The sequence below is a fragment of the Lepisosteus platostomus genome, chromosome 23, assembly GCF_059453375.1.
Source record: "Lepisosteus platostomus isolate fLepPlt1 chromosome 23, fLepPlt1.hap1, whole genome shotgun sequence".
NCBI lineage: Eukaryota > Metazoa > Chordata > Actinopteri > Semionotiformes > Lepisosteidae > Lepisosteus > Lepisosteus platostomus.
In genome coordinates this window covers 14377679-14403814 of record NC_142633.1, presented here as the reverse complement: position 1 = coordinate 14403814, position 26136 = coordinate 14377679, and the positions used below count along the sequence as shown (strand labels likewise).

At 40.5% G+C, this 26136-nt stretch overlaps 3 protein-coding genes across 7 annotated transcripts in view; 1 reads left to right on the top strand and 2 right to left on the bottom strand.

The window, feature by feature from the left end:
• The window catches only part of nphp4 (nephronophthisis 4), a 126300-nt gene extending 113703 nt beyond the window's left edge, over nucleotides 1–12597 (bottom strand). For 2 of the 4 annotated variants that reach the window (XM_088617549.1, XM_088617552.1), the window contains exons 1-3: nucleotides 12270–12346; nucleotides 11474–11648; nucleotides 8491–8643 (exon numbers count right to left, since the gene is read on the bottom strand). In XM_088617549.1, coding sequence (XP_088473675.1) covers nucleotides 8491–8643; nucleotides 11474–11620 — 300 coding nt within the window. In that variant the 5' untranslated portion in view covers nucleotides 11621–11648; nucleotides 12270–12346. Of the gene's footprint in view, nucleotides 1–8490; nucleotides 8644–11473; nucleotides 11649–12269; nucleotides 12347–12501 lie in introns of those variants that run through there. The other 2 variants (XM_088617550.1, XM_088617551.1) reach the window with 2 other exon arrangements.
• A 454-nt stretch (nucleotides 12598–13051) lies between these two features.
• Nucleotides 13052–18281, top strand: dffb (DNA fragmentation factor, beta polypeptide (caspase-activated DNase)). The gene is made up of 7 exons (XM_088617553.1): nucleotides 13052–13375; nucleotides 14157–14283; nucleotides 14706–14894; nucleotides 15376–15455; nucleotides 16187–16360; nucleotides 16668–16768; nucleotides 17669–18281. The coding sequence occupies exons 1-7, from the start codon at nucleotides 13190–13192 to the stop codon at nucleotides 17877–17879; spliced, it is 1068 nt and encodes a 355-aa protein (XP_088473679.1). The 5' UTR covers nucleotides 13052–13189; the 3' UTR covers nucleotides 17880–18281.
• Nucleotides 18282–19005: 724 nt separating this feature from the next.
• c23h1orf174 (chromosome 23 C1orf174 homolog) lies at nucleotides 19006–25271 on the bottom strand. 2 transcript variants are annotated; one of them, XM_088617554.1, is made up of 6 exons: nucleotides 25113–25271; nucleotides 23018–23104; nucleotides 21368–21775; nucleotides 20610–20739; nucleotides 20081–20156; nucleotides 19006–19863 (listed from the first exon to the last, which is right to left on the bottom strand). In XM_088617554.1, exons 1-5 carry the CDS (start codon nucleotides 25125–25127, stop codon nucleotides 20086–20088), a joined length of 711 nt encoding a protein of 236 aa, XP_088473680.1. In that variant the 5' UTR covers nucleotides 25128–25271; the 3' UTR covers nucleotides 19006–19863; nucleotides 20081–20085. The 2 variants fall into 2 exon arrangements, with proteins under 2 accessions (XP_088473680.1, XP_088473681.1); XM_088617555.1 differs by lacking the exon at nucleotides 20081–20156.
• Between the last annotated feature and the right edge of the window lie 865 nt (nucleotides 25272–26136).

Here is a 26136-nt window from a genome sequence, read left to right as displayed (position 1 = left end):
GAGTGCAAAACTGGAGAAAGAGCCCCCAGGGGCTCAATCTCTTCGTCTCGGCGAGAACAGTCTCACTGTCTGGAAGAACGCCTGGCCTTTGGCAGGTGTGGCACAGAGGAGGAAGGATTCCCTGGAACCACCGTCACTCTGGGTTAGGCTCACTCTTTTGTGTAGGAATAAAAGCAGTAGCTACAGTTACACACTGTCTACCAGGTCACAGGATGAGACCATGTCTCCTAGTCTCCCCTGTATTAACAGTCACCCCTTGATGAATGAAGTACAGAGATATGACTTCATTTCAAAATCACTCTAGAGCAGAACCTCACTCCCCAGCACAAAAATGGCAAAACTTTATACCACCACAGCCCTGCACGTTCTCCTGAAGTACTAGGCCTGACATGGCAGGTAATTCTGTCCTCCCTGGTCTAATTATTTACTGTGAAATGAAAAGGGTTAAAACAATAGTCATACTGTAACTGGGAGAACCTTTTTTTTCCTTTGCATTGTTTCTGCATAGGACAGTTTCTATGCAAATCCATCATCAGTAACTCATTCCTGCCAACCCAGAGCCTATCCCTATCGTGCTATGGAGCACGAATCAGGAATACAATCTGGATGGTTCACCAGACTATTACAAGCCACGTACACAGACAATTAAGAGATACCAATTACTCTAACAAGCATGTCTTTGGCAAGTGAAAGTAAATTAGAGCATGCACAGAAACTCATGCAAACCCAGGCAGGACATACTGTACAAACTTCACACACAGGATGCTCCAAAACAAAATCAAGGCTCCCCTATGTTTTCAGAATCCTTGGAATTTTCTTCGTCATTAAAGATAAATTGCTTCTGTTTTGCCTTTCTGTGCTGAATGCCAGAGCATCTGGTATAAAACCCCTGGGCTGGGGCTAAAGAAAATAATCTGAGGAAATGATGGCGCTAAATACAACTCTTTCATTGCATCAAAAGACGGAGGAAAACTCCACAAGTAAATAGTTCAGCAGAATTGTTTATTTATTATATGCTAAATAGTACGCACCCTAAGAAGAGGCAAGTGAAATCACATCATATCTCAAACCAAATGGTACAAGCATTACAAAGAAAAACAGTCTACAAGAGTACCAAGGTTTTCAGCATTGTGCTGTCTCTGTTAGAAGCAAATAGTTTCATAAGTAGAAATGCTTAAAATACCTACATTAAAAAAGTCAATAGCTTGACAGGTGGGAAAAAATAACCTGGGATCTCTATAAAATGGCTCTTTGGATTTGTTACAGTATTCTGTGCTGAATTTAATTAAATGGACAAGTACTAAATAATTAACATCTTATGCATCTAAATTTTGTAGTATTCAATTATTTTCTTTGTTATGTTTAACTAGTTACATACACATTTGCTTATACCCAACTTTCAGTGCAGAGATTTATGAAAAAACATATTAGACTAAAAATGCCAGCCAATCATGCATATGTATTCAAAATAAATAAAATGGAATTCACTCTCTCTCATTGTAGTGCAAAATGGCTGTCTGCTTTGGAAGATGGTCAGATGGCATTTGTCTTTTTAATTACCGCCCGCGTTGACCAAAAAAGACAGTTAAATTAGTGAGTGAAAATCTTCCCGTAAAATGAGAGTAGGCAATCACCAAGGAATCCTAAAAGGCAGAATCATATTATCTACACTGCAAGCAACTCCGACTTGCTGTATCTAATACAATACTGCCCTCTGTAGTAATAAAACTGCATTTCACATGCAACCCCTTAAGGATGTGGTTTAAAGAATTCACAAATTCAATCATATTTCTGTTTAAAATAAAAGGACTGACCTTTCCTAAACCATTTCCTTCCTCCTGTTTATGTGTTTCAGTTCACTATATATCACCTGAAAGACCCCTGTTCTTATAATATTGAGATGACATTCCATAAGCAAATTAAAAATATTTATGATCTTACAGGAGTTCAACAGGGCAATGGGCAACTAGCAAACCAGACACAGCAAAAGCAGTAAAGCCCGAACTAAATTAAAATTGATGAGAAAATGAAGAAAGGGCAACTATTATCAAGAAAAACTGAAAAACATGCATCACTGTCTGTGTATAGCTTTTGTCTATTAAGGTGGTTTATAAGAGATTCCTGCAATAAACAAGACCTTCCCTTGGGACAGACATTTTTTAAAGACTTAATAGTTATTCAGTCAAAGTTTATATTTGTGCCATTATTTTTTCTTTGTTTCTTTGCCTGAATTTAAATACTTGTTGATTTTTTCTTCAAGAGATAAGATAAGATAAGACTTTATTAATCCCGAAGGGAAATCAAGCCTGAGAAAATAAAAAAGCAGAAAATAATTTTAGATTTTGGTTCCTCATTTAATCTACTTCTGTAGTTTTACAGGTCATAAGTCTTTTTCCGCTCTTGAGATATTAAAAAGAATCTATCAACACTGACAGACCTGTTCTCAAATTTCACTCTAGTCTGCTATGGTGGTCCATTTTATTTTAATGATATGCTGTTATTTACTAACTTACATGTATTACAGGGATTAAGAATATAAAACAACAAAAAAGAAAAAATCTATTGCACTGAAACTGCATTAAATATATATAAATGTGTGCCGAAGATGTTAGACTTGAAAACGACTTACAATTCTGAGCTACTCATCTGATGCTTATCTTATTTAGCAGATACAGGGTGACTTAGAACAGGCAGACTTCATTTTTCTGTTTGTCAAGAGATGGATGGATGACTGGATGGTACTCTTCATATCGGGCTTATGCAAATGGCAATTCTTCAGCTGCTGCAGTTATGACACCCTTTGCCATTTGTTGTCTCAGCCATTTTGTCTGTCTGTGCTGAGAATGTTCTGAACAGCTGCAAGCATTCAACCTACAACAAGTGGAAGAGTTTCCATGGAACAAAGCCATCGCAGAATATTTCACCTTTAGAGCCTTAAAATGGACGGACTGATGACAAAAGGAATGAGGTCTATAAAAATATATATAGTCATGATATACTGTAGTGATGGATGTGTCTGTTCTTATACTCCTGTCCCAATGCACACTGTCTGTATATTCCAGGAAAGGTTACAACCTCTCCTGGTCACTGTAATGGCCTGAATATACCCATCATCACTCATGACATCATTCTCCAGCCTGAAGAATGGAAGACACAAGCACACTATGTTCTCTTAATGCAAAGGTCTTCCATTCTATTTATTGTCGAGCATCAGTGTGCAGGGCACTTCTCTCAGGTCCTTGAAAAGGAAGGAGCTGGTTTGATTCAACCTCCCAGCAGAGGAGGATTTCTGTAGTTGCAAAACAACTGACTCCACATAACTTCCTGTTTAAAATCTACATGTTTCAAAACAGCTTTCACTTGTTTGCAAAATAGATGGGAAATGTTCTTTCAAACATTAGTTTAATATTACCAGTAATGCATTTACAGTATATAAAACTGAATTGTTGATTCTACTCCAACAGTGAGCGAAACACCAGAGGTGTAAGAAACATGCAATGCCTTACAAAAGCTATAACTACAGAGTGAGACAGATTTTAACCTTAAAAAGACAGGTACGGCCTGAAGTACTGTATATGAGATTAGCTGTCTGTACTACATGCTACATAAACACCCTCTTTCTCCAGTAATAAGCAAATAATTTAGAAATTTTATAGAGAATGAAATGTCATAGGCAATTGTTTTTTCAGGTGATGGAATTCACAATTTCATACTAGTAATTTTATCTTTTACTGTCCTTACCTATGAAGCAAGTGTTAGTGCAAGATATGAAACAATAAACTGTTAGTCTGTTATGAAAATATTGCAAGGATGGGGGAAAAATATTTAATTTAATTTTTATTGCAGGACTTCAGAAAAGGAGACAGTAAGAAATCCGCCACATCAGACCTATTTACTCTATTGCTTTATTTTAAAATGGTGAATTCCATCAAGAATAATCCCCAGTTAACAATGTGGAGAGATACTATTGAATATTATTAAAGAAAATGAGACAACTTTATGCAATTTCATTGCTTAATATTCAAACAACATCTGATAACTGCTTTACCTGACATAATACCCTTACTATGAAGCAACACCCTGCTACTGTATAAAAGAAGGGGTATTTAGTTTTTGCCCTAAGTAAACATTATATGGCACCTTATTTTAAAAGTCATTTCCCATTTTAGCTTCTGCCACATCTTTCAATTAGCAGGCTGGAGAGATTGAAAGACTGTCCTCCTCCTGAAGATCTCAATGCCTAAAAGAAGAATTACTGGTATTGGATACCAGCCACTCCTGACTCTGCAGTCCAGAGAGAGAGAAATAAATTAAAGATAGTGCAGCACTCGGACTATACTATAGTCTCAAGCACCATCCAGCTTGTCACACAGCACTACTGAGTGCGCCTGGTCTGCCAACCTTTACTTTGAGGCGGGTAATTAAAAATGATGCCCACTTTAATGCTGCGTGCTGTCGGGGATTCTTTCTGACATCCCAAGACAGGGTCTCAAAGTGAGTGCATCTGGCAGCCATCACTTCTGTCTGGAATTAAGACTGACTCAGCGCGAGCTCTGCAAGGAACCTGCATAAAGGGCTACTGACAGGCTTCTTCCTCCTCCACAAGCATGAACTATTCGACACAGGACAGAAAAGCCTCTTTCATACCATGCCTCTGCAACATGAAGCAGGGCCTTACGAAACAAACCTTGAGCAGAAAGAGCAACTAACTGTTGAGGCCTAATTTGCATTCACTGACAGAGATTTGCCAATGAATCTTGGGTATACAGGAGGTATAAATATCCAATGAAAATATCCAAAGTTTGCCTTTCATATCCTGTTTTATAATACAACGAGACTTCGCATTCTGCTCATTTCTTTCCTTTTTATCACTCACATTCTGCTGCAAAGAACCAGAAAGCCACAAACACTTCTGAAATCACAGCTTTGAACTGGTAAAAAGTGGTATTACAGAAGAACTATGGGCAGCACAGTGTTGCGGAGGTTAGCATTGCGGCCTAGCAGCACTGGAGCTCTGTGATCAATCTCAGATCTGGACTGCCACCTGTGAGGGGTTTGTATGTTCCCCCCCTGTCCATGTCGGTTTCCTCCAGCGCTCCAGTTTTCTCTCCACAGTCCAAGGACATACTGGTAGATCATTTCGCTTCTGTGAAAATTGGCCTTAAAAGTGTACGCATGTCTGTAACTGCGTGTGTGTGAACTGGAGAAGCACTTGTGTACTGTCCACAGTGGTCCCCTGCCTTGTGCCTGTTGCTTTCCCAGATAGGCCGTGACTCCCTGATTACCCTAAATTGGACTAAGCCGTTGGAAAATGAAGGGATGGATTCAGACAAAGTTAGACCCTAAATAAGTACAGCTGCTCCTTTTTTCAAGTGAGGATGAATTAAATGGATATAATAGAAGTGCTTATGCTTGAAACTAATGAAATGGTTGACCACAAGAACCTACCATTAAAACAAAAAAAACTTAATACAATGATAATGGTCTTTCAAAAAAGGCCAACCAGATAATGTGTCTTAATAATGTGAAGCAAAGTCCTTTTTTTACCACTGGTGCAAAATTTACGGTATCACTTTTGTTTCACAGGGATTACGCATGTAATTGCTGTATAATCCCCCAACAAATACCAGCAATTATAAAGCACAGAAATCACACCAGTGATTGATTTAGAGGAAAATCACAGCAATTTACAGCTAATCTACAACACTACACTTCAGACATCCTACAGCCAACAGGTTGCTAATTACACATCACAGCCACCACTGATTGTTAGTTTCATTTACATTTTTTGTCATGACTGCAGCATCTTGGCAGTTTGTCAGCTTTATGGAAAACTCCTAAAATCACCATAAGCCTCCAGGGGTGCCTGGGAGCTGCTTGAAAATTGCTTTAAATAAAACCCTGGCTTCTGGAATTGCAGAAAGGTGGTGACTGTAGGGAATTAAATTAACAGTGTAAGGAACAACCCAACAATGGCATAATCTTCTGAATGAGTACAGGTGACCTACTTTAGTTTAAGCAAGTGGCATGAAGACAAAAAGAATTTCAAAATTTCAAAAAGCTGATGAGGATTGATGAGGAGGAGCCAGAAACCCCCTGATCTTACAGATCACAACACTGTAGCATTAAAAATAACAAAATGCCTTAATAGAAACACACTACATTATATAGAGCTATAATGTAAACCCTAACATAATGTTATTCAGATTTAGATTACAGGATCATTTTGTTAGACTGTTTCTCCAAAGAGGCATGAAAGGACAAACAATCTTTTATTTTATGGAAGAAAAAAGTAATTTTCCTATTGCACACATGTGAAGAAATTACTTCACAACCTTTTTGTACATGACAGGAGAATAAGTTATTTACCCTCTAAGAAACATAATGTTAATACAACTTTAAAACAAACTTAAAACTGTTTCTTACAGTTGTTAGCCTATATCTCAATAAAACATTGACCATTTTCTTTTGACTGAAATGAGCTGTTTTCTTCTTTCAGTGCATACAGTAATTGTGAGTTGTTCATTACCTCTGCTTAACACTACAGCCCTAGTATCACTGGAAAGAGGACTTCCTCTATAACAAGCTGCTCCATTTACATTTATTCACACCACACTAGTGCATATTAACCCCACTGTAGGGTTAAAATGCACTGGTGGAGTGACATAATTTATTTAATTACTTAGCAGGGTGCAGATCTCACTTTACTTAATCATTTATGTATGCAGATAGGTCAACTGAGAACAAATTCTGACTTACAATGAAAACCTGGAGAGTATCCATTCATAGGGCCTGTCACTAGAGCAATCTGAGTGATGCACATTGCTCAAGGGTACAGCCACAGCATCTCACCAGAGATTTCAGTCCACAACCCTCTGGTTCAAAATCCAAAACCTCGCCCACTATTGCATACTGCTATCCAGACAGCACCTAGGACCCAAGCAAGCAAGCCACAAGGGCTGCTGCTGTAAGGTTTGCTGTTGCTCTGCTGTGAACTGAAGTTAGCGAAGGCAGCACAGGTCCACTAAACCCAGCAGAACCCTTGTGGTCCTAAGAACGTAAGAATGGTTACAAGCAAATGAAGGCCCCTGGACCCATCTAACCCATTCGGTAGCCAATTGATCTAGGAACATAGTTCAACTACACAGTGGGGTAGTTCGCTCCATACTCCTACAACACTTTGAGCAAAGAAGTACTTCCTGTTCTCAGTTTTAAATGCACTGCATAGTTCCCACTGTGCTCTCTGGTTTGTTTCTCTGTTTATTCTGAAGAATCATCTTTGGACATCTTTTATGCTACATGGTGATCAGAACAGTAAGCAATATTCTAAATGAAAGATGTCAGTGACTTGGGGAAACGTTGTCAAAGCCAGGTAATGTAACATCCCAGACTGAAACCAGCAATATCTAGACCACAGGGCTCAACAAGAGCTCCAGTGAACTCTTTTACTAGTTATGCCACATTGCAGCTCCAAATTCATATTTCATAAGCAACTGCATGGGCCTTCACTGTAAGAACAGCACGGTTTCTTTGGCCTTTCACTAGAAGCAATATTTAAATGACGATGTTTATAGCTTATGGAAATACCATTTGTATAAATGAGCAATAAGAAGTAAATTGAACTTTAAGATCAATTTCTCATCATCTGTTAAAACTGAAACTACTTCCAGAGGGGGTTTCGATTTGTCTAAATGTGATTCTTATGGATCCCTATTTTTAATTTATTACTTTCTTTCTTCACCTTTGTTCTCATTTATGTAAATCACCTGGAATTACATTACTGTCTACTTTTCTATTACTTATCATCACATCTTTCATATTTAATGAAAATGTAAAGCTGTTCAATGCTCTTGAGAAATGATTAACTATTAATCAATGACAACTTCTTGTTCTTATATAAACATAACATTTATGTTTCCTAAATTAATACAGCAAGAGAAATAAAATTCTAGTTGAAAGTAACTGTTATTAAATTAAGTCTCATTTAATTGAGGAACTGATTACATTTAAAAGGTATTTAATTGAAATACAAGCAACTTATAATTTGACAGCTCAATCAAAATGTTTCAAGACAAACCCTAGTTAGCTCTAGTTAGGACTCTTTAGAAGCGAGAAAAATATGACTATAGACGTAGTCTCTCTCAGATTTGAAAATTATTTTTATAAGAAAGAGACTGTATATTTAAGAATGTTTTCATAAAAAATGCTACATCAAAGAAATGGTTAAAAAGACACTCCAAATATACGTGCATATGCATATATGCATATGAAAACTAGCAGTTTGTTTTGACAACAGTCAGCTCAGGAAAGGAAGCCCCAAAAACAGACACACTTCAATGCATTGTCCAAAAGTATATGATAGAGACGTTTTTAAAAATCCCACATTCATTTGTAGTTTGACGAAAGGTGTCAATGCGATCAGCACTGAAAAGGACAGACGCGCAGTACAGAAGCAGAGGTAGCTGGCATGTGTGCTGCTGTCCTTCTTACCTCGTTAAAAGAAACCCTGCATGGCTGGCCTTGGGGTGTCTTCATTTTTTGCTCTGAGCTCCTCCACGTCCTTCCAAAGACATGCCGGTGGGTGATATCGAAGAGGGAAACACGGAGCTGGTACTGCACACCCTGAAGCCCCTCCAGGAGTCTCTAGGGTTTAATATTAAAACAATGGTTGGGTATGACTGCAAGCCGTAATCCACTAAGCCACAATGGTGCAAAACAGCACCTTCTCAAAGAGTGACAGTAAATCCAAACGTTAAATTGATCTATTCCACAACTCTAATAACAAAGAACTTAATCATGTTTTAAATTTTACAGGACCATGTGGTGTATGGAATTCAAATTGAATTTAAAAAGTTAGAAAATAACGCAGCCTAAGAACCAAATTAAATTTCAAATACATATTTTGGAAAAAAAACAACAATTAAAATCAACAGATAACCATGGACATTTTTTAGCATTCATCACATTCACTCCTCTCTGAAACGATTACTAAGCAGCAATATCTCATCTAGAACATAGAGACCAAAACTGTATTCCATATTCTTGTAAAAACGAAGCACTGCCAATTCTATCAATCTCAGGACATTTCAGGATCCCAGGCCACTAATGCCTTTCTCTTGACACACTAACCTGTAATTCGCCTTCGCCCTATAAACCCTGGATCCTGGATCACTCTCAGTGCAAGGCAGAATGAAATGTGCTGCCACTTCATACACCACCATTTCACATTGACTGGAGGAGCTCTATCGATCTGGAGAGCCTTAAGAAAACACCTGGACCTACTTCTGTTTTCCAAATGTGAGTCCAGATTGAAGAGCAGAGAGGTCTCTCTCTGGGAGCATGACAGTTCTGAGGCACATCTTTTGAATGCCACTGTGGGCATAATCTAACCTTTTGCCATCAGTGACAGTCCAGATAACAGATACAGAGATAATACAAATCATTTCATTTTAATGAATGATTAAAACATGTTACACTATTATTGCTCTGACCTTGAAGTGAAGCAACACAATCAATCCATAATGCTGCACAGACAATGGCACAGATATAACCTGATGTCCCAGTTTCTCCTGCTCATTTATCATACCTCTGTATGGAACATCCTATATAGAGCTCGGGGGAAGGAAAGAAAAAGTCCCTTCATCTAGAGGTCACCTACAAGCACAAATCCTGAAGTAGCCACTCATAAACTAAATAAAATAGCTGCTTGTACATATAAATGTGAACCTAATTCCAATGACTGGAGTAGGGAGGTAAAAGACCTGGACTCAAAACACTACACTTCATTCCAGTTAACATCCTGTTGTATAAATGGGTCTCTGGGTAGTCACTGTAAATAAGATATTTGTTCGCAATTGACTTGCCTGATAAAAGTTTGGAAAAAAACAATGACAGTCCAATTTAAAAGATTCTGGTAAATGCAAAACAAACTAAATTAATATTCTCATTCAGAAAATTACTTGCTTCACGTCATGCACTGTAAGAACTGTTATGCCACAGCTTTTGCATACACTGGAAATGTATCAGCTTTCTCACAACAGCGTGACCTTCTCAGACAGCTTTTCATAATCTGCAGAGGATTGTTTCAATTTCCAGCATCTTTTGGTTCTGTGCCTCATGATCGACATTTTACCCTAATGTCCTTGATAGTCATCACATCAATGAACCGTGTCAACAGCAACATATCTGAATCCCATCTCGCATGAGGACATAGCTCCTCTGTACCTTGCTCTATTAAAATGGGAAGCAGCAAACAGACACAACCCTTAGAACAGTCTAAACACTCATCATTAATACAGAGAGTCTTAAAAACATTCAGTGAAGTACATGCTATTTAGAAAAAAAAGACACACCGGACTAAATTAACATACATATCACATAAAAAGAGAAAAAAAAAGTCATTCAGTCTGCACATACGGCACAAACCACCATTATATTATTTTTATAACCCAAAGTTAACCGGTTCATCAACCATCTCATCATAAGCAAAAATAATCCATGAGACTGCACACAGGGGCTTATGACTAAAAAGAAAATCTACTGCACTGTCACTACAACGCACACATCTTCACCAAGAGGAGTTAAGACTGACATCAAGGCAGCTGCACCCTGATGCACAGAGGACAGAATACTACAACTACATTATCTAGCAGCCATGTCAGAGAGCACCTTCCAAGACATCTGAGAACTCACGTTCCCCTCCCACAACTCACCCTACCACAGTGGCCAATCCTGAAGAAACACACAGTGGAGACGGGATAAATGCATTAGAGTTCTGAAAAATATTCAAGGTGCAGAACCGGATGCCCGGCTGTAGTTAACACAACTGGGCATGGCTGGCCTGGCGAAGCGGATATGCCTGTAGTATCAGCCAGCAGCCATATCACCCTGCAACTCACAACTGGCAACCCACTGTAGGTCAGCAGGTGGGAGCCTGGTCAGTACCTGGATGGGAGACCTCCTGGGAAAAACTAAGGTTGCTGCTGGAAGAGGTGTTAGTGGGGCCAGCAAGGGGCGCTCACCCTGCGGTCCATGTGGGTCCTAATGCCCCAGTATAGTGACGCGGACACTATACTGTAAACAGGCGCCGTCCTTCGGATGAGACGTAAAACCGAGGTCCTGACTCTCTGTGGTCATTAAAAATCCCAGGGCGTTTCTCGAAAATAGGGGTGTAACCCCGGCGTCCTGGCCAAATTTCCCATTGTCCCTTACCAATCATGGCCTCCTAATAATCCCCATCTATCAATTGGCTACATTACTCTGCGCTCCTCCCCACTGAGAGCTGGTGTGTGGTGAGCGTTCTGGTGCACTATGGCTGCCGTCGCATCATCCAGGTGGGGCTGCACACTGGTGGTGATGGAGGGGAGTCCCCATTACCTGTAAAGTGCTTTGAGTGGAGTGTCCAGCTATATAAGTGTAAGCAATTATTATTATTAGTAGTAGTAGTAGTATCATCCCCCTGTACTATGCTCACCTGTCTAACTGGCATTCCTTCCAAGTGCTGAAGGATGATCTGGAAGCCCTCGGAGTGCTCCTGAGCCAGGCGGGTTCTCTGGCAGTGCGGTGGGATCACCTGGCTTTTCTCGAACCTTTCCTTCCACGCCGTCATGCCGATGGTCATGGTTTCACACGGATCGCCAAGAAAACTGCTAAACCGGTTACATTGATAAAAACAAATAAATAAATGTCATTTTTTTTAGGAGCGAACGGGTTAAGTTTTTTTTTTTCCCCACTGATATTAACCATGAAAGAAAATGGGAGAATCGTTTTCTGAATAGTTAAGAATTCATTCTAAACACTACTGGTTTTGTTAACTAAAATAGTTGACATTAACAAAATACATAAGCTATATTGAACTGCATTTTTATTGCGGTTCAGGTTTACACTGTATGACACGTCTTATCGTATGTTTCTCTCAAAGTTTAGTTTATGTCATTAAGGAATAAACGTGATCAAAAGCATGCAAAATGTGAATCATGTAATTTGTGCAAGTGAATTTCACTAGAATTAAAACTACAAACTTGCAATTTGCTTCTTCTGTGTTAATACAAAATAGTCATTTTGTCTCTCAAATTACCGCTGAGATTGAGAAAATCCTGCATTTCTAAACGTAGCAAACAGGATTTATCCTGCACCCAAGTCTTTCAATTTTTCCGGGTAATTTTCCAAACCTGATCCATAATAAACACAAACTCCTCGGTCGTACTTTATTTTGCAATGAATTAGTCATTAATATTTTATAACAAATGTATTTTTACTTGAAAAGTTACCTCTAATTTTCCTCTGTCCCGTCGCCTGCCATGTTAGTTTAGGCACGTACTCTATGACTGTAAACAGGGGAGACACGTATTCTAGGTTTCTTATTTCAGATACTTCAAAAACAAACCAGTTCAAGACGTAACCTTTATTTAATTATAAAAAGATATTATATTACTCTTAGACTTAAAAAAATAAAGGCATTGCGCATTAATAGGAGAATGAAATCGAACTAAAAATATTTACCTCCCCCTATTCTGATGGATCCGTCCTTCAGCTTGGCTTGATGTTACCAGGGAGATCGGCAAACGGTTACAGTGTTGATGTTGTCTTTTAATGTATCAATGGTAAATAAACACTATTTGGCAAGAATAACAACTGTAACAACTTTATCGTCGTTTCTTCTTGGGTATATTGTAGTTCACCCGTTTTTATTGCCATTTTGTGTTGTTGTTTTTTTTGTATTGTGCCTTCCAAGAGTTGTTAATTCCGAACAGATTTTCTTAGCTTGGTGCGGATTTATCAGTAAATTCATTTGAACCGAGTGGGCTATGCAGTGGGGCTCAGCAGAATCGATGCTCTTGTTTCGCTAAGGCGGGGGCTGCATTTCAGTATGTGTCCTATAAGTAAAGCAGTGTTTCGGATCACATGGCATGAACAGCACTCTTTAAAATGCAAGCTAGCAATTCATTTAATCAATTTCACAGAGAGTTCTGTACATTTGGAGGGCGTGTGAATACCCTGGAATAAAGATATTTAGGGAATGCGGCTGTTTAACACATAATATTTAACCTCATAAAGAGAAAGGCTGGGTAGGTTGGAACCCCACATAACCGCTCGTCTCCCGCAGACGTTTGTTATAAACTCGACTTGGTCCAAAGATGTCGCCAAAGACGCTGTTAATACCGCAGCCCAGCGCGCCCGCTGTCCGAGCATGCGTCCTCTGCAAGCGGAAGTGCCAGAAGGCTTTTGTAGCGAAGCTGGGGCAGTTAGTAACATGTTCGGGTTCTTCAAAAAAAACAAACTCGTTAAACTCCGGGGTTTCGGAAGCAATCAAAAATACGGCATGGCGGCAACGAGCGTGAAAGAGCTTCTCAAGAAGGGCTGTGAAACCTTGCAGGTGTGGATATGCGTTTTCCGCGTTTCGTCCTCTTTTGCAAATAGTGGCGCATTTAAGACGTATTTATCATAAATCGTTGATTTTATTAGTTCCAAAATGTTCCTGTTTATAATAAATGCCTACTAACTCTTGGCTGCGCTACTTGTATTTCTTGTATTTCTGGGTGGCTGTAAGGAGGTACGGTACAGTACAATACAGAACACATTTCCCAGGAATACACTTGTCATTACTAGCAATTCCTGGGTGGCGTGGAGCCAGTGCTGGAGTTCTGTGATCCATTCCAGACCTGGGCTGCTGTCTGCGTGGAGTTTGTATGTCTTCCCTGTGTTTATTTGCTCCAGTTTCCTCTCACAGTCCAAAGACATACAGGGAGGTTAAGTGGCTTCTGTAAAAACCGAGTGGGTGCGTGTCGGGGTTAGTGTCGGTGTGTCAGCCCTGCGACGGGTTGCTGTCCTGTGCAGGGTGCACCCTGCCTTGCGCCTGTTGCTTGCTGGGATAGGCTCCAGCTCCCCCAGGACCCTGGATTGGAAGACGCAGATGAACAAATCCACTGTGATTGAATAAACCTGAATAGTTCAATTAATTTAGTGATCGCTCTGAGCTAAAATAGATGTGCTCTTCAGCCATCGAGGACCTGAGATCTCCCAATTGATCCGATTACCTGCTTTAAAGATGACCCATAAGTCTAACCTCTTTGGACTCCTCCAGGACTTGGCTTGGAGTCCCCTGATCCAGAATAATCTGAGTGAACCCCAATGCTTTCAAAAATCTTCTTCCCAAGGTCCCGCATTCGGGCTCTCGGGTCTGTTTGTATGAAGACGGAACAGAAGTAAGCGAAGACTATTTTAAGAAACTCCCCGACAACACTGAACTCATTCTGCTTGGTGCAGGGCAGACCTGGAATGGATGTAGGTGCAGCATTTTTATATATGTAAAAAAACCCATTCTCTTTTAAAATGTAGTGCTATTCCATATATGTGCAGACGCCAGTGTCTTTTTATAGAAAATACTTAAATAGGGAATAATTCGGACGCTTCCCAAAGCTACTGGTCAGAACCTGCACTGTGAATAAACTTAAACTACCAATAAATGCCATTTGTCTCCTCCACTTTCTGTTTAGGGTTACCTTGAATATAAATATATATTTTTAATCAACAGCTCTGTACATGTACCAACTACCTCCTCATCTCATCCATCTGCACAATTGAACAAAAAGCATGTGTTTGGTCTCTCTACCACGCAGCAGGGAGCAAAGCCATAAAAAACATCCAACGTTCAGCACGAGCAGATGGACCTGCATGGTTCTAACTGACATTTGTGTTCTCCGCAGTTGTCTGCGATGTCGGCCTGCTACTGGGCGCCTCAGACCTCCACACCGAGCTGCTGATCGAGTCAGCGAGGGGTCTCCTCACAGACGAGCATGCTCCCAAGAGACGCAAGATCCTGCAGGAGCTCCTGCACAACCTGAAAGAGACGTCGGACTTGGAGAGCAGGGAAGAAGACGAGGACTGGTTTGAAGGTAGCCAGGCTAGGTTTTAGTGGTGAGAAATGCATACTAGTGTACCACAATTACAGAGGCTTAATTACATACATCAAAAGGTTTCGCAGTCTGCATAAGCACAGTAGAGTGCATGTAACAACTATGCACCTGATGTATTATAATAATATAGCAGTCGCAGAGCCTTTCATTTGCTTTAAAATTAGTGCAGTCTAATGACAGTCTTTCCTGGTGTACTTTTGTCATTCTTCTGCTTTCTGAAGCTCTAAGATAAAACCAGCCACATACAGTACATAAACAACATTTCTGTTTTTGTGATGGCACTGGTAAAAGTGGACACCTTCAGAGAGATATAGCTCTATATCCATTTTTAAAACAAATGGCAGTTGTTGTGTTCACGAATGTCAATCAAGCACGTGCCGGTACAGAGGCTGAAATGTAGGAATGCGGGAATGTGAAATGTTCTGTACCTCTTCAGGATGTGTGTGGTGTTTTTCTGCAGGTGTTGATTCCAGGTTCAAGACTAAATCTGCGTACATGAAGTACAACTGTGAGAACAGAGTCCGTGGATACCTCAAGGAGGTGGAAAACTTTCTTTGTGTCTTTGTGAAAATAGAAGCTCATAGAACTCGATGCAGAGGCCTCACGTGAGGAGTTCAGTTGGCCAGAAGCATGTCCACTGCACAGTAACTGAATAGTAAATGTTCTGTTGTTTTCACTAAATACATGGTCGGCAATGATTGAGAAAAAGAAAAAAAGAAATACTCCTCCAATGGGTTCCAATGAAATCTCGAGCTATCCCCGAGCTGTCTGAAAACGAACATTCATTAAAAGGAGATATATATTGACTGTAAAAATGCTGTTGCTTAATGATACTTATGGTGCGAATGGCCTTAACCCAGAATGTCTTGGTGATTTGGTGAAAAATGGGTGATTTGTTCATTTAGGTTGGTTAGAGATCACCTGATCAGAGTTCTGACTTTACTAAGGCCACAAAACCTCTTAAATGGATCACCATTCATGTATTGCATTACAAGATAACGATTTAAGAGTGACTTACAATACCTGCTTTACTGTAGTTCTCCAGATCCAGGGTTGGCCACCCCAGTTTTAGGTGTTAATTCCTAACTGCTGGAGTAGAAAAGAATAAGACTGCTTTAACGAACTTAACACCTTTATGGCGGGATATCACAAGTCTTGGGGAGAATATGTTAAAACGTGCAGAGGAAACAGAGAAACGAAATCCATTAGCGACTGCTCAGCAGTCACGAGAAAGGTTTGAAAGGTTTATCGTGTATGATGTGGTTTTTCAGGTTGATGGCTATACTCAGAATATAAAGTGTCCCAGGGCTCGGGGAGAGTACAAGAAGACTGTGGACATGATGACTGAAAAGCTGAAAGCCATCAAGTACAACTGCTGCTACTTCGACAGGAAAGAAAAGGAACCCAACCGCCTCTGCACTGAGGAGGGCTGGTTTTCCTGCCAGGTGTGTTGATGTGGTCGACCCAAAGCGCGAAATACAGTTTAAAAAGCTAAAGCAACGAAGAAGCATTGTCTATCCCTTGAATGCATTTATATTCTTATCCTTGATGTAGCCTTGTACACTCTTCCAGAGTACACTCTTCCAAAGTGAAAGCCTTCCAGAAGAAATGAAGTACTAGCTGAAGAGCAGGCTACCCAGTATACTGAAAGGCATTGCTAACAATCTCTGCATGGGAGGGTCTTTATTTCACAGCTGTTATTGTTCTCTGCTGTATATTTAATTTTATCTACCATCACTGTGGTCTTACCAGGGAGCGTTCGATCAAGATGAGTGCTTGTCCCTACACTCCATCAACCCCTACGGGAACAGAGAGAGCCGAATTCTATTCAGCACGTGGAATCTTGATCACAGGTACCTCGGCATTTATATGATTTGCAGCCACAATCCAGAAGTAAGCAATAGGATGGAAGTGGATATTGATTGGGCCAGAATAAGCTTAGAGCCTGGAAGACATATAAGACATAAAGTAAGGTGACATGAGCAAGTAGTTACTGCAGTTAAGCCAGCACAACTGGGATTGCATTACTGGACTCCTGAGCAAGGTATGTCTCCCAGATGTCGATACATTGGCATTTCCCACCCTGGTCCTGAAGGAACAATGTCTCTTCTGGGGTTTTGCTCCAGCTGAGCTCTTAATCACAGGCAAATTGATTTCAGTTTTCTGTTTGTTTCATGTATGTAAATATGCTTTCAGCTCTGAAAAATCAAGTGGGATTAGCCATTAGTCAACTCTGTACAAATTGCCTGAGCTTCAGAACAGCCCTCACTTATGCGTGCTGCATTACAGGTGGCCAGTTAGATCTGTGCAGGAGGAATGCTCATAGTGGGTGTGTCTGACATGGTGTCATTCCCACTAGTATCTGATTCATCGTGGATTGAGGAACTAGTAAGAGCCCTTGAGTCTGAAACAATGGCCAGCGAATATTGATTGTACACATCTTAGTCACCTGAATAAGAGTCTCTTCTAAGACATTTTTCCAGTGTACTACTATGCTAGGAAAACAGTCCTGATGTCACAGATTATTTATAACAGTCCATATAAAAATGATTAGATTTTAGATATATGTGCAAGTAAATTTTTGTAATGTTAGATCCCAGGATTTATGTTTTACCTGTTGCTAAGCTGTAGTAACACAGTGGTGTAGAATATGCATTCACCAGTCAGGATGCAGATAATTACCAGTTCCTTTTATAATGCAAACCAGTGCACAGTGACCAAAAGAGTAAGGACACATTACCTTTCTATTTCAGGATTGAGAAGAAGCGCACAATCATTCCCACACTGGCAGAAGCACTGAAAAAGCACAAAAGCAGTGAAATCAACTTGGACTATTTTTACCGACTACTGTTTACCCGAGAGAATTTAAAATTAGTGCACATCGTCTGCCATAAGAAATCCGTTCACGACCTGGTGTGTGACAAGAACAAGATCTATAAGAAAGGAAAACGGCGCATAAAATGAAGTCAGAGGGCATTTGTACTTTCCTTTTTATATGAAGAAGTGAAACTGAGCCAGAACAAAACACTTGAAAAATAAAATGAACAAAAGCTACTTTTGTAGAATTTACACATCAAAAAGCAATAATACAGTATGATTAGATTGAGAGAGAAAATACCCTTTTTATAACTGAGTGTGATCAAGTGCCATCTTTATGTTTTAGGCTGAAAAAATGTTCTTTTACCCTTCAATTTAATGCAGATGGAAGAAACAATGAAGAAATTAATTTTACAAATGTACTGCAGCCTTCCACTCATTTGGTAGATTGATTCCAATACATTAATGTGTCTTCCAAATGCAATATTTGTGCTTCTCTAACATCTTTTTGAAATGTACAGTGATTAAAACTAATCAGAACACCAGAAAGGGCCATTCCATTATATTTTTATGGATTTTGTTTCATATCGTTTGCCATTTATTTTTTATTTGAAGGAATTTTTTTACTTTAAATTTTTAATTAAAAACCTGCTAAGATTTGGGGTTGTCATGACCTTTAGTCATAATAATCACACACTATAGACCTAATTACAATTGTGTAGTATCTTTGTAAAAAAAGGTTTCCAATCTACTCTAATTACAGCTAGGTCTCCAACCGTCTCAATAGCCTAATATCTTCTGATTTGAGAATCAGATTTGAGAATAATCTATCTGATTGTTTCCTGAGACCCACATAGGATTCCTGTCTCCTCAATGTCCTTTATAGGCAATAAAACATTCTCTTAAAATAAGTTGCCCCATAAACGTGATAAGAAGCATTACAGATAATTACACTAATGTATTGAAAGAATGGGTGGAACAAAAAAACTAAGAATATAAGAGACTCCAATTTCTACAGTTTTAACATACTTTTCATAGAATTAATTAAAAATTTAAAAGAGATCTGTCCATCTAAGTACAGTATCGTAACAAACTAATCACAACAGATTCCATGTCCCTTTCTTACAGATCTTTGTGGTGCAATGCGACAAACTTCTCATTGTTTCCAGGTCTCTCTCTATGTTCTGCATACTGGCCCATAAGGAAAGCCCTAACGTTTGCAATGATCATGTAATACCTCTTGTGTTGCAACTGCTTTACAAAACACAATAACTAGTTTTATAAATGCTTTTTAATGTAGGTTCACATGAAATGAATATAAAGTAAATCTGAACTAAAACAGCATTGATCTTGTACAAAAATACAATTGAACTTGCTTACCATTTCCCCAAATATTCTTCACTCACTGACCACATGTAGCATTTCACAACATACAAGATGTTATATTGAATATTGATTACTACACATTAATGCTCTGTATATCACTTTTTTCAACACTTTTGAAAACCATTTCAATCTAACCATTAATTTTTACAATATAATCAGAGCAACACTATACGTTATGTCTTCAAAGTTTATTTTTGTATTTGTGATGAAAATCATAAGTAATCCAACGCATAAGTCTTTTGAGCTGTTTGCATCATTCTATAACCAGAAACGACATCCAAACAGCAGTACAGTTGGTAATAAATCAACATAAAAATTCATTCCAGCAATAAAGACTAATTCCATTATTTTAACATTTAAGGCAGTAGTGGGCATTTAATATAGGTACTACAGTAGTGTAGCGCAATGGTGAATAGAAAAAAATAACATGCTCATACAAAATTTTTCAAGTGTATTACAGTATATACACACATCCAGGATTGCATTACATTCAGTTATAAAGTAAACCCCTTCATTTCTACTTGACCTGAACACATTTTCTTAAGTCAATCTTAAACATTGAGCAAGCTCCTCAACATTATATAACAATCACAAGCACTTTTTTACAGTAATACATTGCTTGTGAGTAAAATAAAAACCATTTGGAAAAGTGGCCTTGATACTTCTCACAAGGATGGGTTGCCTTTTGTCTTGGCTGAAGATCAAAACAGTCCATTTTTTCTGTTCTTTACTTGTTGCAAGGCTCCTGTGGGATAGAAGAAAACACAACTTTGCAGACCTCAGCTGTTCAATCACATATGGTGCAGCAGTTTGAGCGCTATGCCTATCAGCTCTGAAACCGTCTGACTCCGTTAACCAAATACAACGCAGGAAACCGACAGATAATGGAATTACCAGAAGCATTTGTTGTTGGTTTTTTTAGCCATCGGCAATGAAAATGACCAAAAAAGGAAAATTAGTACCTCTCTCATCTGCTCCCATTGCTTATGTAGCTTCCTGATTGTATGGTAGTGTTGCAACTTTCTGGAAGGGGAGATTCTACAAATAACATTTCGGATAATTTTCCAATCAGTATATATTGCAACAGAGGTGCCAAGCTCCACATTAAAATCTGTGCTACCCTGCAATCGGCTTCAGTCTTTTTAATAGAACCTGCAAAAAATGGAGGTATGCCATGTGTCATCACTTGTTTAACACTCAGATGTATTTGATACATGAAGTTCATTGGACATGAAGTACTGTGTGTGTTATAGCATCTACATTCTGAAGAGGTTTTCTTAATCCCTTGACCTCACTAAAGTCTCTTAATTTAAAAAAGTCTATTAAACAGCAGAATGGACTGAGAGACTGCTCAGCTGGGCTGCTTCATGTAACTGCCAGTACATGATTCAAGGCGATGTCTTGGTGAACTGAGGTTTTCCAGGAAAAGCGATTGTCAAAGTGATTGGGATTTGCAACACTGAGTCCCCAAAGACAACGTAAAGCAAATACCATTCTGCTGAGGCTGTTCCACGTGGCTGTCTTCGTAGAGGTCATCCTCGTCGTCTTTAGCAATGAAGTGTAGCCTCCTGTACTCCCTCCGGCTCATTGGGACTGTTGCTGGAGCTCTGGGAGGATCGTCCTGCAGAACAAAACCATATTATCATAAAACCTTCAAGCTATGCGTGCTGATCTGGTGGCTAATCAGGTTTAAGTTTATCCTGGCTTCTGGGGTACAAGGCAAACAGTTCTGAGTGTTCCCAGATCGGCGGCTATGCTAGTCCCCTGCAAGATCACTCCCATTGACAGTGCTACTCGTTTTAAAAGCTGGGCAGAGTCAATGTGACACCTTGTTCTTCACTCAAGGCTACATCACCTGGGGACATGACTACACAGCCTTCCGGTTTGGTGTCCAGAGCCCTGCTCACAAGTTGTTTTGGACACAGCCATGCACATCTGCAGAGTATGTAACCAAGAAGTCCTGCGATTTTCTCTTTCCATAAAAAGGTGGTCATGTTTCCAGTCCTAAACTATGACGTGCAAGTCTGTTTCTCTTAAATCTGTAACTTACTAAACCAGTTTCTCATGACTAATTTGTGATAAGTGTGTTCTTCAACCAGGCTTGTATCTGCGGGAGAAATTCTGCTCTAAAATGTTCTGCACTTCAAGGTTTGAAGTCATTCATTACCCAGGATGGGACGTAATCAAACAAAAGGCCTATTTCCATAACAATACCATTCCACCACCCCTACCACAAGCAGATAAGGTACCTGTACAAGTTCTATATTCCCAAAGAACTGGCCCACTGGCATTGGCTGGTTACTGTCCTCGTCCAGGAAAACACTGTTGTCCATTTGGAGCTCCAGCTTTGGCACACAATTATCAACTGCTCTCTCCGCACTCGAGTTCATCGCAACACCGGATTCAGACTCCAAAGTCCGGCACTCGCTGGCTCCTGTGGCGCTCATCTCCTCTGCCTCGGGGAGATGGCTCTGTGTGCCTCTCGCCGTGCCGAGCTCCCTTGCAGAACTCCCATTGACGCCCTGCTCCTGGGCTGTTCCTCCCGACAGGCCACCGACGTCTTCGGGGACATCTGCCGACGTTTCTGGCTGCGGTTCAGGCACTTCACATTTCTGCCGTTTGACAGAACGATGGGATTCAGTCTTCTTCAAGGGAGCCTGTAAAAGTGTAAGTCTTTCATGAAATGTGAGGACCCTGATTTTGATTGTTGCTTGACAGAACAGACTCCAGCTTCCCTGCAACCCTGAACGGGGTGAAACAGCCCTTTTCAAAGTTACTAATAATCTTCTTATCACCTCTGGGCCTCCGATTCCGCTTCTCTATCTATCCTTATTCTCCTAAATCATGACATCTCACTCTCCCACCTTGACACTGTTTCTGACATGACTTTTACCTTACTGATCACTGACATTTATCTGTCTTAGGGGTTTTAGTTCTGAAGTTGGGCCATTAAGACTGGTGTTCCTCATAGCTTGATACTGGGCCCTCTGCTATTCAGCATTTCCATGTTCCCACTTGGTCAGTTATTAAAATCACATGGTCTGAATTATCACTTCAAAGTTGATGACTCTCAGGTCTACATCCATACTAAACTTGACACTGTAGCAGCTGTTTCTATGCTCTCTAATTGCATCTCTGACATAAAAAACTCCATGACTCAAAACTTCCTTCATCTGAACTGCCACAAGATTAACTCATGCTTCTAAGCACCTCTCATCAACTATGTAAAGCCAATGCAGTAACCCTATCTGTGGATGACACTGTACTTGAATGTCAATCTAAATTGAAGAATTTGGGCATGATATTTCATTCAGGCTTGGCATTTGAACACATGTACAATATATTGTAAAAACATGTCAGGAACATCACCGGACTATGTCCTATATTCTCTGTCTGTAGCAGAAAAGCTAGTTAACACATTCGTCTTACCTAGAATTGATTACTGCAACGCTCCATTCGCTAGGGTATCTAAATCCAAACAGAATCCTTAACAGGTCTTGTGCAAGTGATCACATTACTCCTTTCCTGGAGTCCTTGCACTGGCTTCCTATCAGGTTTTATGTCAAATTCAACATCCTCATGCTCACCTATATGGTCCAGACCTCTGGAATTCTATCTACAAGGATATCAGAGAGTCACCTACCCTAGGCACAAAATCCAGACTCAAAAACATCTTCAGAAAGGCTTTTATTTAGTTGGTGTCTTTGCTCCTGGCATCTTCTACTGCATTTTTTAATCCCTTGTGGTTATACGTGTTAACTGTTTTCTTTTACCTTTTCTGTAAAGTGTTATGAGAACCTACTTTTAAAGGTTTCTGTATAAAATATAGTTGACTGTTTATTATTATTATTATTATTATTATTATTATTATTATTATTATTATTATTACTGTGACTGACCTGATCTGAACTTTCCACTGCTGTGCTGAGTGAAGCATGGGAGCTCTTTCCTTTGAGTCTCTCCGAGCTCCGGACTTTACCCCGGCCCTGGAAAAGAAAAAGGAAAAATCAACTGGAATAGGAACACCGATACAAACCTGATACATCCATCCTTTTATTAACCTCTTCTCCCATTTCAGAGGCTATCCTGGCAAGCAACAGGGTACAGCCTGGATGGGATGCCAGTCCACCGTAGGGCAGACAGACATGTACACACTCACACCAGGACCAAGTTTCACAGAAGCCAATTAACCTATCAGCATGTCTCTGGACTGTGGGAGGAAACCCAAGCGAACAAAGGAAAAACAAACTCCACACAGATAACACCCCAGGTCTGTAATTGAACCCAGGGCCCCAGCTCTGCAATGCTAACTATAGCACCACCACCACCAGGTTGCCGGTTCAAATCCCACGGCCGGCAGAGGAATCCTACTCCGTTGGGCCCCTGAGCAAGGCCCTTAACCCCAGCTGCTCCAGGGGCACCGTATAAATGGCTGACCCTGCGCTCTGTGTGCCTGTGTGTCTCATTGCTTACACTTACATAGCACTTTTCTGGACACTCCACTCTAAGTGCTTTACAGGTAATGGGAACTCCCCTCCACCACCACCAATGTGCAGCCCCACCTGGATGATGCGACGGCAGCCATAGTGCGCCAGAACGCTCACCACACACCAGTTCTCAGTGGGGAGGGGAACAGAGCAATGAAGCCAATTCATAGATGGGGATTATTTGGAGGCCATGATTGGTAAGGGCCAATGGGAAATTTGGACATGCCAGGGTTACAACTTTTAGAGAAGAAACGCCCTGGGATTTTTAGTGACGACAGAGAGTCAGGACCTCGGTTTTACGTCTCATCCAAAGGACGGCGCCTGTTAACAGTATAGTGTCCCCGTCACTATACTGGGGCATTAGGACCCACATGGGCCGAAGGGTGAGCCCTGCTGGCCCGATTAACACCTTCCAACAGCAACCTAAGTTTTTTCCAGGGGAATTGAATTTTTCCATTCATCTCCCATCCAGGTACTGACCAGGCTCACACCTGCTGAGCTTCAGTGGGGTGCCAGTTGCAGAGTGATATGGCTGCTGGCGTTCTAGCACTATGAGAACTGAGAACTTAAGAGCGTTCTGAGAACTATGGCTTTGTTCTCACACATAATACACAATTATCTTATTGCCCACCACATCATTCATCATGGTTTCATGATAGCTCTCAATATAATAAAATGTGTAAAAGATATGTGATATGGGAATATAAAAGATATAAGATATTACAATGTAAAAGGATCTATTAAGGATCAATTTGCCTTACTTTTTTAGATTTAACTCTCGGAAGACTAAGGTTACCTTTAAATAGAATTTCTCACCACTCTTTACCACAGCTAACTCCCTTATGATACATAATCCTTCACACACAACATTCCTGCCGGTTATTGTTTTGGAATGAGGTGCTGCTAGAACAATACTGGTTTTTTTTTTTTTCCAAAGGGAAGGGTGTAGAACTGAAGCCTCCAGCGAAGCCACGCTGTCGGCGCAGACTTCCTGGGATCCTTGTGGAAATGGCTGGATCAGATGAACCGAACTACTAGCAACCTAACGTGCGACAAGAATGCAAGGGCCTCCTCTCGCTCGAAACCTTTCGTTTACAGAACATCTCAGTGTGTTGCGCTGTAACGCATTACCTACCGGCGGAACAAACCTGGAACCCGAGTTCACACAACCGGGGACACAGCGCAGGCACAGACCTCGCTACCCTCGCAAAACCGCCTGAACGCGTCTTCCAAAGCGAAACACGGGTCTGAAATCTAGTTTCTGGGAAATTGAACTTTTCTTGGCCCCAGCTTGCTTTTTCAGGAAGCTTTTATTATGTAAGCGAGGGGTGTAAATATTTACAATCGTGATATAATTTGTATCCCGAGTGTTACAGCACGTCCAGGCTCTCTCGTCTCAAACTGGCGAACGCCGGGGAGTTGCCTCCGTTAAAAAAGGCCGGTCTATCGCTATGTACCGCGCCTACACTTTTTGAAAGCCTGGAAGTGTTTCTCCGGCTTAACCTACCTGTTTTCGACTCATTCCCAGTGGTTTACCGAGGTAGGCAAAAGTTAATAAGTATTGCCGGGGAGGGTAACGCAAAAAAAAAAAAGTTTCTACAAAAGCAAAGCCCGGTCGGCTTCAAAACTCCAAGCAGCCGCTCGTCAAATGACGCGACTGTGCGCCAAGCCCAGCCCACCGCCGGGAGGGCCGGAGGCGGCCATTGTGGGGGTTAAGGGTGCGCTGCGTCTTGGGGTGCTTAGTCCGGGGCATCTTCCCCCAGAGGCACAGGTTCTTTATTAATCGACACGTGTGCTTTGCTGATAGATTAGAATTCCCCCTTTTGTTTTTTGCAGCTATCAACTCGATTATTAAATGCCTAAATGCAACACGGGCGTGTGAGATGTAGTGTTCATTGTGTAAGAACTTATTTTGTATTCTTTGTATGAGTAAGCAGGTGTTTAATATATCGTGTAACGATGGCTTTTGTGCTGAAGACATAAAAAACAAGATGTGTCGCTGTTGTTGTTGTTGTTGTTGTTGTTATTATTATTATTATTATTATTATTATTATTATTATTATTATGATGATGATGATGTAGATCTTCTTAATGCCACTGGGTGGTGCTAGGTGCATTTCTCTTATTTCCTAGCTTGCATCAGGCACAAGTACAATCCTTGCTGCATTTGCGTTAATACACAGCAGAATTTGTGTGTTTTACCCCTGGGGGCTATTTCGCAAATCGAGATTACTTAGTTAACCGAATAACAAAAGTCTGACTTTTCGGTTTCACGAAGCGGGATCAAACAGCACCAGGTTAAGCCTTTAAAACCTCTATATTCCGAATGTTGTAACTCAGTATTTACAGAAACTCGAGCTCTTGAGATTCTTGGCCACAGTATTTTTACTGTGTTCGCGACTCCGAGCGCATCAGCAAAGCGACAGTGCGTCGTGCGATAAGGACAGTGGTGCTTGCACTGAAAGTCTTTATATTCATTTAGAACGATTCCGGGCCGTGCAAAGAGGAGCTTCACTCTACTTGTACTTTTT